Source organism: Pectinophora gossypiella, chromosome 24 (genome assembly GCF_024362695.1).
Source record: "Pectinophora gossypiella chromosome 24, ilPecGoss1.1, whole genome shotgun sequence".
In the NCBI taxonomy this organism is placed as follows: domain Eukaryota; kingdom Metazoa; phylum Arthropoda; class Insecta; order Lepidoptera; family Gelechiidae; genus Pectinophora; species Pectinophora gossypiella.
Window position 1 is genome coordinate 9476884 of NC_065427.1, and position 15309 is coordinate 9492192.

General features: G+C 38.7%; 3 protein-coding genes across 5 annotated transcripts in view; 1 reads left to right on the top strand and 2 right to left on the bottom strand.

Moving 5' to 3' along the window:
* Positions 1-57: 57 nt before the first annotated feature.
* LOC126377717 (uncharacterized) lies at positions 58-6153 on the bottom strand. 3 transcript variants are annotated; one of them, XM_050025493.1, is made up of 3 exons: positions 5959-6153; positions 4951-5181; positions 58-4291 (listed from the first exon to the last, which is right to left on the bottom strand). In XM_050025493.1, the coding sequence occupies exons 2-3, from the start codon at positions 4981-4983 to the stop codon at positions 716-718; spliced, it is 3609 nt and encodes a 1202-aa protein (XP_049881450.1). In that variant the 5' UTR covers positions 4984-5181; positions 5959-6153; the 3' UTR covers positions 58-715. The 3 variants fall into 3 exon arrangements, with proteins under 3 accessions (XP_049881450.1, XP_049881453.1, XP_049881452.1); XM_050025496.1 differs by lacking the exon at positions 5959-6153 and adding an exon at positions 5884-5949; XM_050025495.1 differs by lacking the exon at positions 5959-6153 and having other exon boundaries at positions 4951-5868.
* A 1384-nt stretch (positions 6154-7537) lies between these two features.
* LOC126377761 (probable small nuclear ribonucleoprotein G) lies at positions 7538-9067 on the bottom strand. Its single transcript, XM_050025589.1, has 3 exons — positions 8910-9067; positions 8579-8726; positions 7538-7839 (listed from the first exon to the last, which is right to left on the bottom strand). The coding sequence occupies exons 1-3, from the start codon at positions 8939-8941 to the stop codon at positions 7789-7791; spliced, it is 231 nt and encodes a 76-aa protein (XP_049881546.1). The 5' UTR covers positions 8942-9067; the 3' UTR covers positions 7538-7788.
* Positions 9068-9778: 711 nt separating this feature from the next.
* Positions 9779-15309, top strand: part of LOC126377730 (transcription factor EB) — a 146019-nt gene continuing 140488 nt past the window's right edge. The window contains exon 1 of the mRNA XM_050025532.1: positions 9779-10146. Coding sequence (XP_049881489.1) covers positions 9986-10146 — 161 coding nt within the window. The 5' untranslated portion in view covers positions 9779-9985. The remainder of the gene's footprint in view (positions 10147-15309) is intronic.

Sequence of the window (15309 nt, forward strand, 5' to 3'; positions counted from 1 at the left end):
TGTATGTGTAGATGTTGAGGTTGAGCTGCTTTCACTGCACTAATTAAAACACTCGGAGACTTGAATAAACACTTTTATTTCGCGTAAATTATGCGAGCAACAATGGAGCTTACAACGATGATGGACGAAATGTAACAGGAAGTGACGTCAGACTAACAAACTATATTTTTTATTTTTAAATTGTGTTGGTGTTGCCAACATGTTGCGGCCTCACAAAAGAACTAAGTGCCATTAAGATATAGCTAAGTCTATCACAAAGAACTTAGGTTGAAAATATCTAAATTTGACCTATCACAAATACACTTCTAAGTCATAAAAAACATTTAAGTTAAAACCTAAGTTACCTAACATGCGTAAGGCTACAAATTATGTGCTAAAGGGAAACACACAAGTACTAATGTATGCATAAAAATAAGTTACAAGTAATAACGAAGTTAAGCCTTATTTTAAATCAATAATTATAAATTGGAACACACCTTAAAACTAAGTTCGTAAGTATGTGGTTTATATAAAGCTTAAACATCAAATAAAAGAGTTTTACTTATAATTAAGTTTTGGTAAGTATACATTTTACACAACGAAAAGAAATACACATAAAATCTTGGCATATCAAACCAAATAAAGAGTACACATAGAGTATATGTATTGCCCCTAGTACAAAAGGTAAATAAAGTAAATTGTAAATCTGTAAACTGTAAGTAATCTTATAACACTATTAGTCATCTATGGGCAAGACACACACTTTCACAATGGAGCGCACATGAGTATGACCATTGGAAGTCTTGACTTCTACAGCGCGCACGTGGCCGTCATGACCAGGTACAAGTTTTACAACTCTAGCCATTTTCCACTCCATGGTGGGAACATTATCCTCCTTCAAAATAACAAGAGACCCTAATTTTATATTAGGAGAAATATCTAACCACTTAGGTCTATTTTGCAAGAGATTAAGGTAATCCTTGTGCCACATTTTCCAAAAAGATTGTTTTACATGAGTACATAGTTGCCAAAATTTTAATCTATTTTGAGGTACATTCGATACATCCTTTTCTGGGTACATAGTTAATGCATTACCAATTATAAAGTGGCCAGGAGTAAGATAACTGTAATCGTTAACATCGCTACTGGATAAAGGGACAAGAGGCCTCGAATTTAAGATACATTCAATTTCTACTAGAATAGTATTGATCTGTTCATATGTTAATAAATGACCTTGTACTACTCTCTTAAGGTGGTACTTTGTACTTTTAACGGCAGCCTCCCAGAGGCCACCAAAGGTAGGTGAGTAGCTAGGAATAAAATGAAAATCGATTCCATGTTGAGCTGAATAATCATGCACTTTCCCTTGGTGGTCCCGAGAGGACTGCAAGGCATACAGTTCAGTTAACTGGCTCTGTGCCCCCTTGAAGGTGCTGGCGTTGTCGGAGTATATTTCACTGGGCAGTCCCCTTCTAGAAACGAATCGTCTTAGACATGCTAGGTAGGTATCAGTTGTGAGGTCGGACGCTAGCTCTAAATGAACTGCCTTAGTGGCGAAACAAACGTAAACACAAATATACCCCTTGCCCGTGACCGACCGTCTCACACGTGAAAGTTTGACATCTATAGGCCCAGCGAAATCTACTCCAACCTTCTCGAAAGGGCGACTTGTAGCAGTTACCCTTCCGGCCGGCAGGGAGCCCATCAACTGCTTCGAAGCTGTAGCCTTTTGTCTGAAACATACAATGCATTTATGCGTTATACTTTTTACAAACATTAAGCCATTTGTTATCCAAAATTTTTGGTTTAAATTAGTCAATAAAAGTTTAGGCCCTGCATGGAACAGCCTTTCATGCTCACTTATAACAATGCACTTGGTAACATGCGAATTTTTAGGTAGAATAGCCTGATGTTTTTGCAGGTATGGTATATTAGAATGATGTAGCCTACCACCTACGCGCAAAATGCCCATGTTATCAATGAATGGATGTAAGCTGTGCAAGGGACCTTTAACAGGTTTATTATTATTAATACATGACATTTCCTCACTGAAATGAACTTCTTGTTCATGTTTGACAAGCAACATTAGAGCAGAATTTAATTCTGTGCTAGAAAGGAACTTGCGTGTGACTTTGTGAGATTTTAAATTATTAATAAATCTCATAACGTAAGCCATTATACGAACCATTTTAGAAATACTAGAATGTTTGTGAAGCTGTTGAAAAACAGTATTAGTAACGACCCCTGTAGAGACTGCCTGACTGATGGAGAATGCTGGACCAACCTTCGTCTCTGGAATGTCTGAAGGTAAGCTGAAACCGACATCAAAACAAAAACCAGGATCATGCAACATAGCCGGCCCACACCACCACATAGCGCAGTCAGCAAGTTCTTGTGGACGTACTCCTCTGCTTATGTAGTCAGCCGGGTTGTCTTTCGTGTTGACGTAAAGCCAACGACAATCAGCTGTATTGTTAGTAATAGCCTTCACACGATTCGCGACGTAAGCCGTGAGCTTTATGGGTTGCGTGTGTAACCATGCGAGTACGATTTGCGAGTCTGTAAATAAGTAAACATTGCTTATTTTGATTTTTAAATTCAGCGTAGCCCGCACCTTGGAAATAAGCATGGAGAGAAGCAGCGCGGCATTCAGCTCTAAACGCGGGACTGTCATACCCTTGTTCTGCAGGGGATTGATACGAGACTTGGAGCAAAGTAAACGTACATCTACGTCGCCTGATGGATGGGTAACACGTAAGTAGACACAGCAGCCATACGCCGTCGTGCTGGAAGCATCTGAAAAACCTATAAGTTCCACAATGTCGTCATCTGATACAGAGATGTTTCTGTTAATAAAAATTGGTTTCATCTCGGCAAGACTGGAAGAAAACTCGAGCCATTCTTTCCTAATGTCGTCATCAGGCGTGGAATCCCAGTCTGTCTTGGAAGACCATAATTTCTGCATGATAGCTTTGGCCTGTACCACAACAGGACTAACAAAACCTAGTGGGTCGTAAAACTTTCCTATGTAGGACAAGATATCTCTTTTAGTGATCTTATCACTATGAAAGGGCTCTGGACAAGTAATTTTGAATTGGTCATTTTTGACGACTAATTGCAAACCTAACGCCTTCAAACTACAGTCGTCTTGTTCGAGGTCAAGGTCGTCAAAGTGTTGTTCAGTCATAGGAATGTCATCGATCACTCTACTGTCATTGGATGACCACTTATGGGTCTGGAAGCTGCCGAGCTGTAATAGCTGACGGAGTTGTGACTTGGCTTCTAGAATGGTGTTTAAGTCATTGTGTGAGTATAGTACGTCATCTACGTAAGTGGAGTTACTGATTATGAATGATGCCAGTGGCAGGTCGCATTCATGTCGCAGTGCGAGCTCCTTGAGACATCGTGTCGCGAGATAACTCGAACTCTTCAGGCCGTAAGTCACAGTGGTCAGTCTTATGCACTTGATGGTCTCGTCTGGGTGGTCGCGCCATAGGATGTTCTGTAATGAAGTATGGTCAGAGACTAGATTCACATTTCGAAACATTTGTTTTATGTCGGTAGTGAAGGTGAAAGTACCAAATCGAAAGGAGAGTAAAATATCAAAAAGATCCCTTTGAACTGTCGGCCCATTTAAAAGTAAATCGTTGAGCGAGACTTTCAAACTAGTCTTCATAGACCCATCAAAGACTGTGCGCAGCTTAGTAGTTTTGCTATCAGGTTTAAGTACTGCGTGGTGCGGCAAAAAATATGTTGCTTCCTTATTTAATTGCATCGTTTCTATATCAACATAGTGGCCATGATTAAGATTCAAGTATTCATGTATGAATTTTTGATATTCAGAGAAAAGATCTGGGTTTTTATGTAACTTCTTTTCCAAATTGAGAAACCGCTTGTATGCAAAATGGAAAGAGTCCCCTAAAGCGTCATTAATTTCTTCTAGAGGCAGTTTAAGTGGCAGTGCAACTACAAAACGATTCTCTTTCAACTGTACAGTGTCTTTAAATATAGATTCGCAGAGCTCATGCTCTGAAGATGTTTCAATAAAAGTTTCAGGAACACTTTCAGTTTTCCATAACTTATTTAAGTTACTAGAGATTTCGTCGTTGCACTGTAAACATTGTAAACTAACTTTACCAGCAGAATTAGACGAAGGTAGCTGGGGTAAATTGCCTCCAACTATGTAGCCCAGGTGTGTGTTGATTAGACGTAGCTGATGGACGGTGGCAGAGGATGCATGCTGCGGACGCTCACGCGGTGGCGCCAACTGGAAGCTCGGAGGCTCCGGCGACTCCGACGTCGGCAGCAGGACCTGAAATACCACATCCGCGCCCATTAGCAAATCAATTTCACTGGGAATGTTAAATGTTTCGTCTGCTAGTTGTATATGTTTCGGCAAATGTAGGCTTGGGAGATCGAATTTATTTTGAGGCAGTTGACAAGTTATACGCTCCACAACATGGCAGGTAGTTGAAACCTTGAAGGGGCTTGTCACTGAATAAATATCCACAGGTAAGCAGCGTTTGACATTTGCCTTTGTATTGGTGATGCCTATTACGTTGACATTATTATCTGTGGGCTTCAAGTCAAGCAGCTGTACGGCTTTATCCGTTATGAAAGACAGCTGGGACCCACTGTCAAGTAGGGCTTTGAGGTAAATTGGAGTGCCATCTCGAGCGAAGACTTTCACCTTTGCTGTTGGCAAAAGAACATCATTATAGTTATTCGCTGCCAAAGAGGCAGGTGATGCAACGACTGGTGTGGTATCACTATTGTGTAAGTCGGTGTTGACATGTAGCAGAGTGTGATGTGCCATTTTGCACTCTGTGCACCGGAAGTGGTACCTACACTTTCTTGTGTGTGCACTTAGACAGATGTTACACAGGCTCTTCTCTTTAACAAACTGAACTCTTTTCTTTGCAGGTAATAATTTGAAACCGGGACATAAATATAATTTGTGATTCAACTTACAGTATAGACAAGCTGGTGGTTGAGCCGTAGCATTGTTAACTACTGCTCTGCCTGCTGGACCTCGATACTGCTCCCTTGGATCTCTGGGCTGCTGCAGCCGCTGCTGGCCGATACCTGGTTCAGCATTCTCCATCGCCAGGGCCCTCTTGGTCAGGAAGGCAAGAAAGTCGTCCATTGTTGGATCTTGCTGGGTGTCCCTCTCAAGCTGGTACGCTCGGCTCGTGAACAAATCTAGTTTGCGGGATAGAACACACAACAATATAGCATCCCAATATTGCGTATTTGGCTCTAAGTTGGATAATGCAGCAAGTTCCTGTCTAACTGTAGCAACAAATTCCCTAAGATTGCTTGCTGTTGATTTTGTTACAGGTTTCATATCAAGGATGGTGGTAATATGTTCGTTTACAATTCTAAACTTATTGTTATACCTATTGTCCAATAGAGTAATGGCCTTATTGTAACTATCTGCCGTCAGTGGTAAGTTTTTTATTAGGTCTAGCGCCTCATCTTTCAAATAAGATCGTAAATAGTATAGCTTTTGAACAAAATCAATAGATTTGTTACTATCAATCAATGAATTAAATAAGTTGATGAAAGGCGTGTAATCCGTAAACTTTCCACTGAAAACAGGCACATCAATTGCTGGTAATTTTAATTTACATGATGGGGACGAAGCTTGCTGGTTGGAATCGCGCTCACGACGACTAATCTCATTGTTTATTATAGTGAGAATGCTATAGTACTTATTTTCGACCTCTGTTATGTCGCTTTCGAGGTTAGCATTTTTATCTAACGACAACATTTTGATGTTTGAAGTTTCATATTCTGAAAATGCTTGCATTAGCTTTTGTTTTTTGGCAAGCAGTGTTTCAGTTTGCGCGGAGGAAACATTTTCCTGAGTCGACACAGAGTTGTAAATACGTGTAATTGTACCTTTGAGATATCCTCGCGTGGCAACCAGCTCGCTAGTCGTCGTCATCTTGCACAAACTTAGCACCTATCACTTACTATGTAATTAATTAACTAAATAATGTTATTTTCACTGTTTGTTATAATGTAAACAAACGAAAATTGCAATAAAACTCGTCGGCGTCGGCGGTAAAAACTCGCTGTGAGATTTCTGCGCGCTCGCTGGTTGAATGAACTACTCATACGACGCGCGCAGGCTCGGCCGATTCTGGGAAATAAACCTGCGAATGGGGAAGAGTGAAGCGGATGCGTTGATCGTGATTGGACGCTGTCAAATGTAAAGCGCCAATCAGGGACGTCGATTGCTGGGCAAGCTCGTGAAGTATAATCCCCGGTGGCCTCGTGTGACGACCCCGTCGTCGTTCCCTCCAAATTTCTTCCTTTGCGCGCGCGACGTTGCCGTTCCGTGCTTGCGCCCCAAGAGAAAATGGCGGCGTAATTGAAATCAATTCCAACCAAAAGGGAAATTCTTGATTTCTTCGTGTGATCGTCTTCTTGCGTGGCGGGAAGGCGTTGTACCAATAAAGATGGTATATATTGCGTCGCGCTGCGAAGTGTCGTCGCTCTGCTCCAAATCGTGATGCTTGTAGCGCAAAATTTCCGAAGCGTTACTTCTCCAAATCATAGGTTTTCGTCGCGCAGAACAAAACCATGGCTCGATGGACCATGTCAGCTGGGGCTAGTGGACTGTATGTGTAGATGTTGAGGTTGAGCTGCTTTCACTGCACTAATTAAAACACTCGGAGACTTGAATAAACACTTTTATTTCGCGTAAATTATGCGAGCAACAATGGAGCTTACAACGATGATGGACGAAATGTAACAGGAAGTGACGTCAGACTAACAAACTATATTTTTTATTTTTAAATTGTGTTGGTGTTGCCAACACACAGCACAACTGATTTCGGGAACTAGGTACGAGAGGAGCTGATGAATGCCACCGAAAATGCTGTCCGAGTGGCAAAATAGTGGGCTGAAAAAATCTGAATGCCATTGAAACGACAAGAAGTACCTAAGTACCCACTTCGTTCCTCACCTCATCTTATACATAATGTATCTTTCAAAGTTACTTGATTCTGATTCGGCGAAAGGCCATGTTGCTCTATGTTTCATATTATAATGCGTTAAAATTAAAACAAAGATTAAGAATTCCCCGCTAGAGTAGAGTACTAGTGTTTTATTTTTAGATTCCCGAGGACTCAAGTCACCATCTTGGTAAATTCATCATCATCATCGCGTCCAAGCCGTGTCCGGCGACGGCGACTCCTAAATGTCTATCCTAGGTCGTTTTTATGATAGGCTATAAGTCTCTGCGGGGCATACTAATGTGGGCAAGATGATTGCTTTGTAAACCAAACCTAACCTTTGTTATGTTCGTGTATCCAAATCTGAACAATGAACCACAAGTTCATTTAACCATCCACAGATGGCGTTACGTTGGAAATATTTCGACAAGGAGCTTGGTCTTTGTATTTCGACAATTATAATTCTAATACTTACTTGGCTTGGTCCTTATAAAGATTTGCTGTTTTAAAATCCTATAAAAAAATAATTAGAACAGAATAGCAGCCAATTCAATGTCTTTTATAAAAGTATGTCAACTGAATAAAACAAAAAATGTTAAGAAAATTGTTTATTCATATGAAATCATATAACATCATGGTTCACAGCAAGATTTCCACATCAAAAAGTTGTAACTTATATTTTACAATGTTTTTGGTCACTCCACTTACTAAGTAGGTATCTCAATACAAAATTAGTTAATAAGTTCTTCCACTAAGGAGTGTTTTGACTTAATTACTCTTTTTAAACAAGGATTTCACAGTATTTTAACTTAAATTTAAACTTATCGGTAATTAATGGAAATGGCTATATTCTATCTAGGGATTCCAGCATGATAATACTATTGCCTCGGATTACCTGAAAAAAGAAAAAAAAACATTTAAAAAGTATAATAAAGGTCCATTACATAAGCCCGCAAAAATAAGTTGAAAACATTCTATGTTTTTGTTTGCACCGGTCTTAGGGTGTTCACACTAGGTACATCTGCTCCAAGTTTGTGAATGACGGACTCAATGTGGTGGTTGAAAAATTTGGATGGTAGCTTACTATCCAATATCTCTTAAGTAATTTTCTACTATCAGTTGCTCACAACTTGGAACGGATCAGATTTAGTGCAGTAGGTAACAAAATGCCCTTAAGATAAACAGTCCATATAAGCTTCACCACCGGGCTCTTTTAGAGATGAGCCATTCCTAGGAATGTTTCTAAAGTGTCCTGAGTGCTAAAGAGTTTATATAACAAGAGACATTCCGTCTACCGCCACCCTTCTACACACCACTGTGCAATATGTGCTATTTTTTACGATATCTTGAGTGACTAGATATTTAAATAATAATAAGCGTTCCAAAAGTCTGGGACTCCATAGGCCCAATATAAGGAAACAACATACCTACCTAATAATAATAAATAAGTAGTTTATGTTTCCCTTAGAACAGTTAACATTAGCTTAAATTAAGTATGTTTGGACTTATGAGGGAGTAAGGAACCCAAAGTAGGAAGGTCTTGTGTTTTGGGACATCTGGTTTTATTTAGCAGACTGAACAAATATGCTTATAAAACGGTCATGGTCAGTGTTAAGAGCTAATTATTTACTTACCACCATGCCAATGTTATTGCGCTGACCGTCCTTGCATTCTTCCACAGATTCGTCAAGTACGAGGTTCATAAAAGGGTCAAACCCGCGTAAGACCCCTGTCACCATACGACCGGCGTTTAGCTTTATCGACAATTTCTTGTCCATGAACCTGAAAATGGTTGTTTCTTCGTGAATCATCCGAAATATAATATTTTATGCACATTTTTACTATGATTTGGCATAGAATTGATCAAATTCCGCATGAAAATAAAGGAGTTGTAAGGTTAGAAATGACGCGCCGAGACCGCGATGCTTTTGAAGATTTTTAATAAAACTACGGATTTATACTTACTTTTTCAATTCTGGGGGATGTGCCTTCGACATTTTAAAGGATTTTTTGTAGCTAAAGTGTTGAAGGAAATATTTTGTTTTATTTTTTGATGAGAAAACAACGGCAAATCAATCAATTTCGCTTCGCTTTTTTTTTATTTGTGTTTATTGTGTTGCCATTTCAATTTTATAAATCGAACTGTATTTTTTGTTTTGTTTTTTTTTGTTTCTGATGTCCTATCATTTCATGTCATAAATGTGTATTACATATTGTTTTGTACGCTTTTTCCAAATAACAAAAAGAAATGTTAATAGAAAGATAATTCGTTTTTAAATAAATTAGATAAAAATTACGGAAAAATATTATTCTACATTGGTATCACAGATGCGTTCAGAATGTAATATTGTGTACTCATCATTCAGTGAACATTTTGATAAAAAATACGAATATTTATTTCGACAAATAATTTAAAGATTTTTTTATTTAATGCATATTCAATATTATTTAATTACTATCAGAGTTCAAATTAAAATAACCTGTACTCAGCTTTAATTTACAAAAATGTATTTCATTTTATAATTTATTATAGCTTTAGAATGCATACTTGTTCATGCGCTTTTTATGTTGCTATAGTGAAATACGAAAAACTGCAAACTATTTATTGAACAAAATGTAATTTACCACTTATTTAAATTGAAGAAGTACCTTAAAAACTGCAAACGCTAATAACAATAACCAGATTAAACAACGAAGATAACGACATAAAATACTTTTGTTCAGCTTCGTTGAAAGTTGCCCTAGCAAAAATTTGCAACAGAAGTTATACAATATATTTGAGGAGGTCACATGTTTCCGATGTGGCCAAAACAAACCTGTGACATTTAATCGGATAAGGTTATAATTCTCATATCACGATCTATGTACACATATAATTAACAATAGCAACAAGTAGACAGCTGTGAAGATGGATAGTGTCGCGATATCCATCCAATTTTATTGTAAATAGCCACGATTTTGTTTTCTAAACATGGTTTATTAGTTTTATGTAACGTCGTTCGGAAGTGAAAAGTTGAAAGTGTTTGTGTTTTCGTTCAAAAATGGATGAATCCGGGATTGATATGGGCTACGATCTCGCCTCTCTCCTGACTAACGACTTTAATGTTGACCAGAAGATTTTGGAGGAGATGACTGCCACACAAGAGCATCAGGACTTCATGTTCTACGAGTTGAAATCCAGAGCGGTGCCGATAACACAAAGGTAAGCGAGATTCTTATAAGAAAAGTTAAGTGCGAAACTTTTCCATACGTCGTGTTTTGGTCAGTATTTTTAGCACATTCGACGTATGAGGAACAATTTCACTGAAGTCTGAGATCCGACCTTGAAACCTGGACTTGGCAAGGCACACAGTTCTACCTACAACTTGTTTTCATCTGCGTTAAATGGTGAAGCGCCCCGTGTCGTCCGATATTTATTAAATAATTTTTGCGAGCATTTTTAAAAAAAGATTCTATTCTTATTTTTTCGGGTAATACTGCGTTTGCTATGCGACAAAAGTAAATTTTGAAAAATTTATTGTTTCGAATTTCCGAACGTTTTATTTTCCCGCCATTTTCCCTATTTTCCCGCTATGTTTACTGGCGCTATTGCATTCTCCGAACTTCGGGCGCTCGTCCAAATAAAACATCTCGCTAATAAAATTCCACCAATATTTCTGTACCTTTCAAGTCTGGCCTCCTTTCTAATGTAGCGAGAACGTTTGCATCACGTGATTATAATCATGCTAAGAAAACTTAGCTAAACAATAGTTTCGATTTCTCAAAACAGTCCTTCCTAAATTCCTTCTACCTGTGAAAAAGAAAAGGACACACTAAATCGTTATTCTAATTTAAGAAACAAACATCGCCTGTCATTTCCGTGGATTTAAAAAGGACAGATTGTAACTAGTCGGAAAATAAACCAATAACTAAGAAGGTTATCTACCTCTAGATAGTCTTCATTTTCATTGAACAATTTGTTACGTAAAAAATATCCGTGGCTGCAAGTCTTGAACTTCTTCTCTTCTTCTATCGTGTGGGTAGTGAGGTGAATTACCAACCTCATCAACCCTGGTGTCAGTTCTGACATGGCTCACATAACGATTACTCACTCACATCAGTAAGTAGTAACCGGGACCACTGACTTAACGTGCCTTCCGAAGCACGGATCATCCATCACCTAACCAAACTGGGGATCACAAAGATGATTTTTGTGATATGTCCCCACCGGGATTCGAACCCGGGACCTCCGGATCGTGAGCTCAACGCTCAACCACTGGACCACAGAGGCCGTTCTTGCACTAAAGAAAAACAAACTTGTTATGTTATTTCCTTACTTAAAATATCCTCCCACTGTTTAGATAACTTTGAGGTCATAAGGTCATAGGTATCATAACCTTTACATATAAACCTGCTCTCTACCACAGAATAAGCAATACTACGTAATGTACTGTGATAGCCTCTTCTATATTAAATACCTATACTTAAAGGTAGGTAAGTATTTCGTAACGTATGAATGGTTTTCCTTCTTAAGAAATATATCCTGTTCGTACAACACAATACAATACAATACAAATACACTTTATTGCACCAAAATAAAAAGAAATAATTACAAAAAGACTCTTAACTAAGTACATGGCAAATGGCGGCGTTATCGCGATTTCTTCCAGACAACCGTAAGGTGAGGAAAAATGTAAAAAAAATAAAGATTGCGGGTATAAACTATAAGTACAACTTACTAATAAATACATGCAAATACATAATATAACATACATACAAATATATATATATTACCTAACCTATATACGAGGCATGCCTTTTAAGTTCGTATTAGGTGCATAATACTTGCTCCTAGATGAACTTCTTACTTTATACGTAATTCTCGCCCGCAATCTCTATCACGAGGGCATAGAGTAAAGACTAATTTTTTTTTTTTTTTTATTTTTTTTTATTTATTTGGGATAACAAACAGTTACATATTATAATGTTACAAATTGTAATAGCTTAAAACAAAATTTATCTTAACATGCAACCAACTACATTATCCACAGCTTATGTATACAGTTTACATTTTTAGGATCTCGTTAAGATGCGTGCTGACAACTGTACCCACATTTACGTATAACTATACGCAGTTATGTATAACTATACGTAAATGTAGGCATATGACAATTGGTACAGTTTCTATTTAAGTATATAATATTGAAATATTGAAATAAATTTCCCAGGTGGATGGCGCCAGTGTTAGTAGGCTCAACGTTATTTATGTAATTATAGGTTTTATTCTTGGGTGTGTCGAATTGATAAACTGAAACAGATCACAGTAACAATGCGCCATCCCTACAGTCCGTTTTTTTCTTTAACCTAACAGAAATCTTAAGTACCTACTGATTATGCGATTGGCCGGTTAAACTGCAGCCGCTCATAGCACCGATTTTATTTAGTACTGAGGTTCTAAATGTAGGCGCAGGCAGTGAGAAAATGTCAATATCCTGGAAATGAACATTATAGGATGTCATGAGCGCGTTGAGCGGCGCGCGCTTACCAGCGTTTGTGCGACTGCTAATAGGCGCGAACACCGGGCGGGTTCGTAATGATCGCTGTCGAGCAGCTCGTGGTACGTTAAAACGCACCATGTTATGAATGTCGATACAATCTAACTTATGATTGCAGATCTTATAGAGCAGCATGGCTCCTAAAAGTAATCGACGGTTTTTTGTAGTGTGAAGTTTATATTTGATAAGCGATTGTACATATGATAAACGACCTATTTTACATTTGTAAATCATAGATTTTAAAAATTTTCTTTGAACGTTTTCTATTATGTTACTATACTTATCGTAATATGGGTTCCAAATTTGACAGGCGTATTCTAATTGTGATCTAATTAATGTCTTGAACAGATACAGAAAAGTGTGGGGCGATTCAAAGTATTTAGATGATCTCATTACAAAACCGTACATACTGAAAGCTTTATTAACGATCTTTTGGATATGAACATCAAAGTGTAGTTTTGAATCCAGATGTATGCCCAGGTCCCGCAGTGAGCGTACGTTCTTCAGTTGCGTATAGAACGGTAACTCCCTGCCCCGCGCCAATTCCTATCGGGCGCCGAGCTAATTTACTTCACCCCCTCTTGGTTTTACTTTAGTCTAAATGGCCAGAAGCCGCTAAGGAATAAGGAAGCGCACAGAACAGTAAGGAAGATAGACAGACCTATTTTCCTCGGACTGATTTTGTATACACTTTGGTACCATGTCACATTAACTTTTTTGACAAATTGAAGTGTAAGTCTCACTAAATGTCAAATATGTTAGTGCGACAGAGTCCTAAAGTGGGTACATTTTGTTGCTCATGACTGTACAGCGCATTATACTTGCCAAGTCATCTTGCGCGGTGCGATGTGCGATCGGGCTTGCCCTTGATGAGGATCGTGTAGTCTAATAGCAAATTGGTAGGGCGTAACCATGGCAACCAGGGAGTTGGTGTGGTGTAACTATGGTAACCGCGATCTCAAGCTAGTGTAATTCCTTATTCCTTAGTAATAGCGTCGATTTTCTTATCTTGACGCATCGATCTGATTGGATTGCGTAATGTAATTAGCGCTTATGGAGTCTCCAGGTTGTGACTTGGGGCAGAGCACCTATTAGTAGATATCTTGCAGTTCCACTTTGCATTGAAGTCTTAGTAGGTTTGAATAAATCACGTCGGCCTCCGTGGTCCAGTGGTTGGGCTCACGATCCGGAGGTCCCGGGTTCGGATCCCGGTGGGGACATATCACAAAAATAATTTTGTGATCACTAGTTTGGTTAGGACATTACAGGCTGATCACCTGATTGACCAAAAAGTAAGATGATCCGTGCATGAAGGCACGTTAAGCCGTTGGTTCCGGTTACTACTTACTGATGTAAGTAAGTAGTCGTTACGTGAGCCATGTCAGGGGCCTTTGGCGGCTCAATAGTAGCCCTGACTGAATCATCACATGATGAACTATGATATTGATAGAGTGGAATACTCTATCATGTTGAAGAGGAAGTATTATCTCAGTGGTCTACGATATTTTTCCATAATTAGCATAATTTTTACAAATTTTAGCAAGTGGGTCGGTGATCGTAATGTGTCGGAATTTCTCTAATAGCTTACGTTACGTATGAAATACGATCCAATAGTCAATGCCCTCTTACATAATTCTGAAAAAAAAAATTTAAAATAGTTGCGAACGTTTAACTCTCCCGCCATTTTCCCTATTTTCCCGCCTTTAAAAAAGTTAGATATAAATTGTTTCCGCCGTTGCCCGCGTAACCGTTGGTCCCGGCTATTAGCCGTAAGACACTTCCACTAACCCAAGGAAAGAAATGTGTTTTTGGAGAGGTTTTCCCTTCGGGTTAGGAAGTCAGACAGGCAGTTTCTTCTGTAAAAAAAACCTGGACCTGTCAATTTTTGAGGTTAAGTAAGCGGACCCTGTGAAAGAACAGGCAACTAACTATATTGATAGGCCGTTGAAACGAACGAAGCAAATCAACGTTGTAGATCGATACAATCGAGAAGCGTAGAATTTAAATTAATTAATAGACTATTAATACGACAGATAAGAGACAAATGTGATAGTTACGTTGGTAGGTATTAGATCCACATTATATTGGATATTATAATAAACCCAGTTCTCAAACAAAGCCCATTGTTAAGAATGCAATCATAATTATATTCATAAATTATGATTATTAACTGTGGTACCACACTACAGACACTGTGATGCTGTGGTTCGTCAGCTTGGACCCCGGTACCGGACTTGAACCAATGAGTTATTAATTTACCTTAAGTGCAGTTTTCACTAACACATTTGGCTCGACCATTATAGACGGCGATGCTGCTCAAAGAAGTTCAAAATTGCCTTGCAAAGGAATATTAAATACATTGGTCGTGGTTATTTTTTTTTACGAAATGGCAACGCAGGGTGGGATGACGTCAGCTGGGCTAACCTTGAAATGTTGGCTGTCAGTTTTGAGCATACCTGGTTTTGTTATACCGTGAACGGAGGTAAGTGATGTCTCGGCCTTTAACACTTGACATTTTTGGTACCACTTAGCATCATGGCATATAAGGCGCACGTGAAATAAAACTTCCAGTCATCCTCATGGTCAAGAAACTCAATACGGTTTTTACCCGACTGCGGCGAAGCAAGAAGGGGGGTTATGTGTTTCATCGCTATGCGCTATGATGTGTGTATGCACGTCTGTTCCCGCCTAACTTCCAAACCACCTGTCAGAATTTAACAAATGAGGTGTCACAAGAAGCGTCTTGATTGTCCGGTGGTTATAGGTTATATGACGTCACGCTAAATTCAATATGGCGCCCTCTAGAGGACATAAACTGAGGACGAAATTTT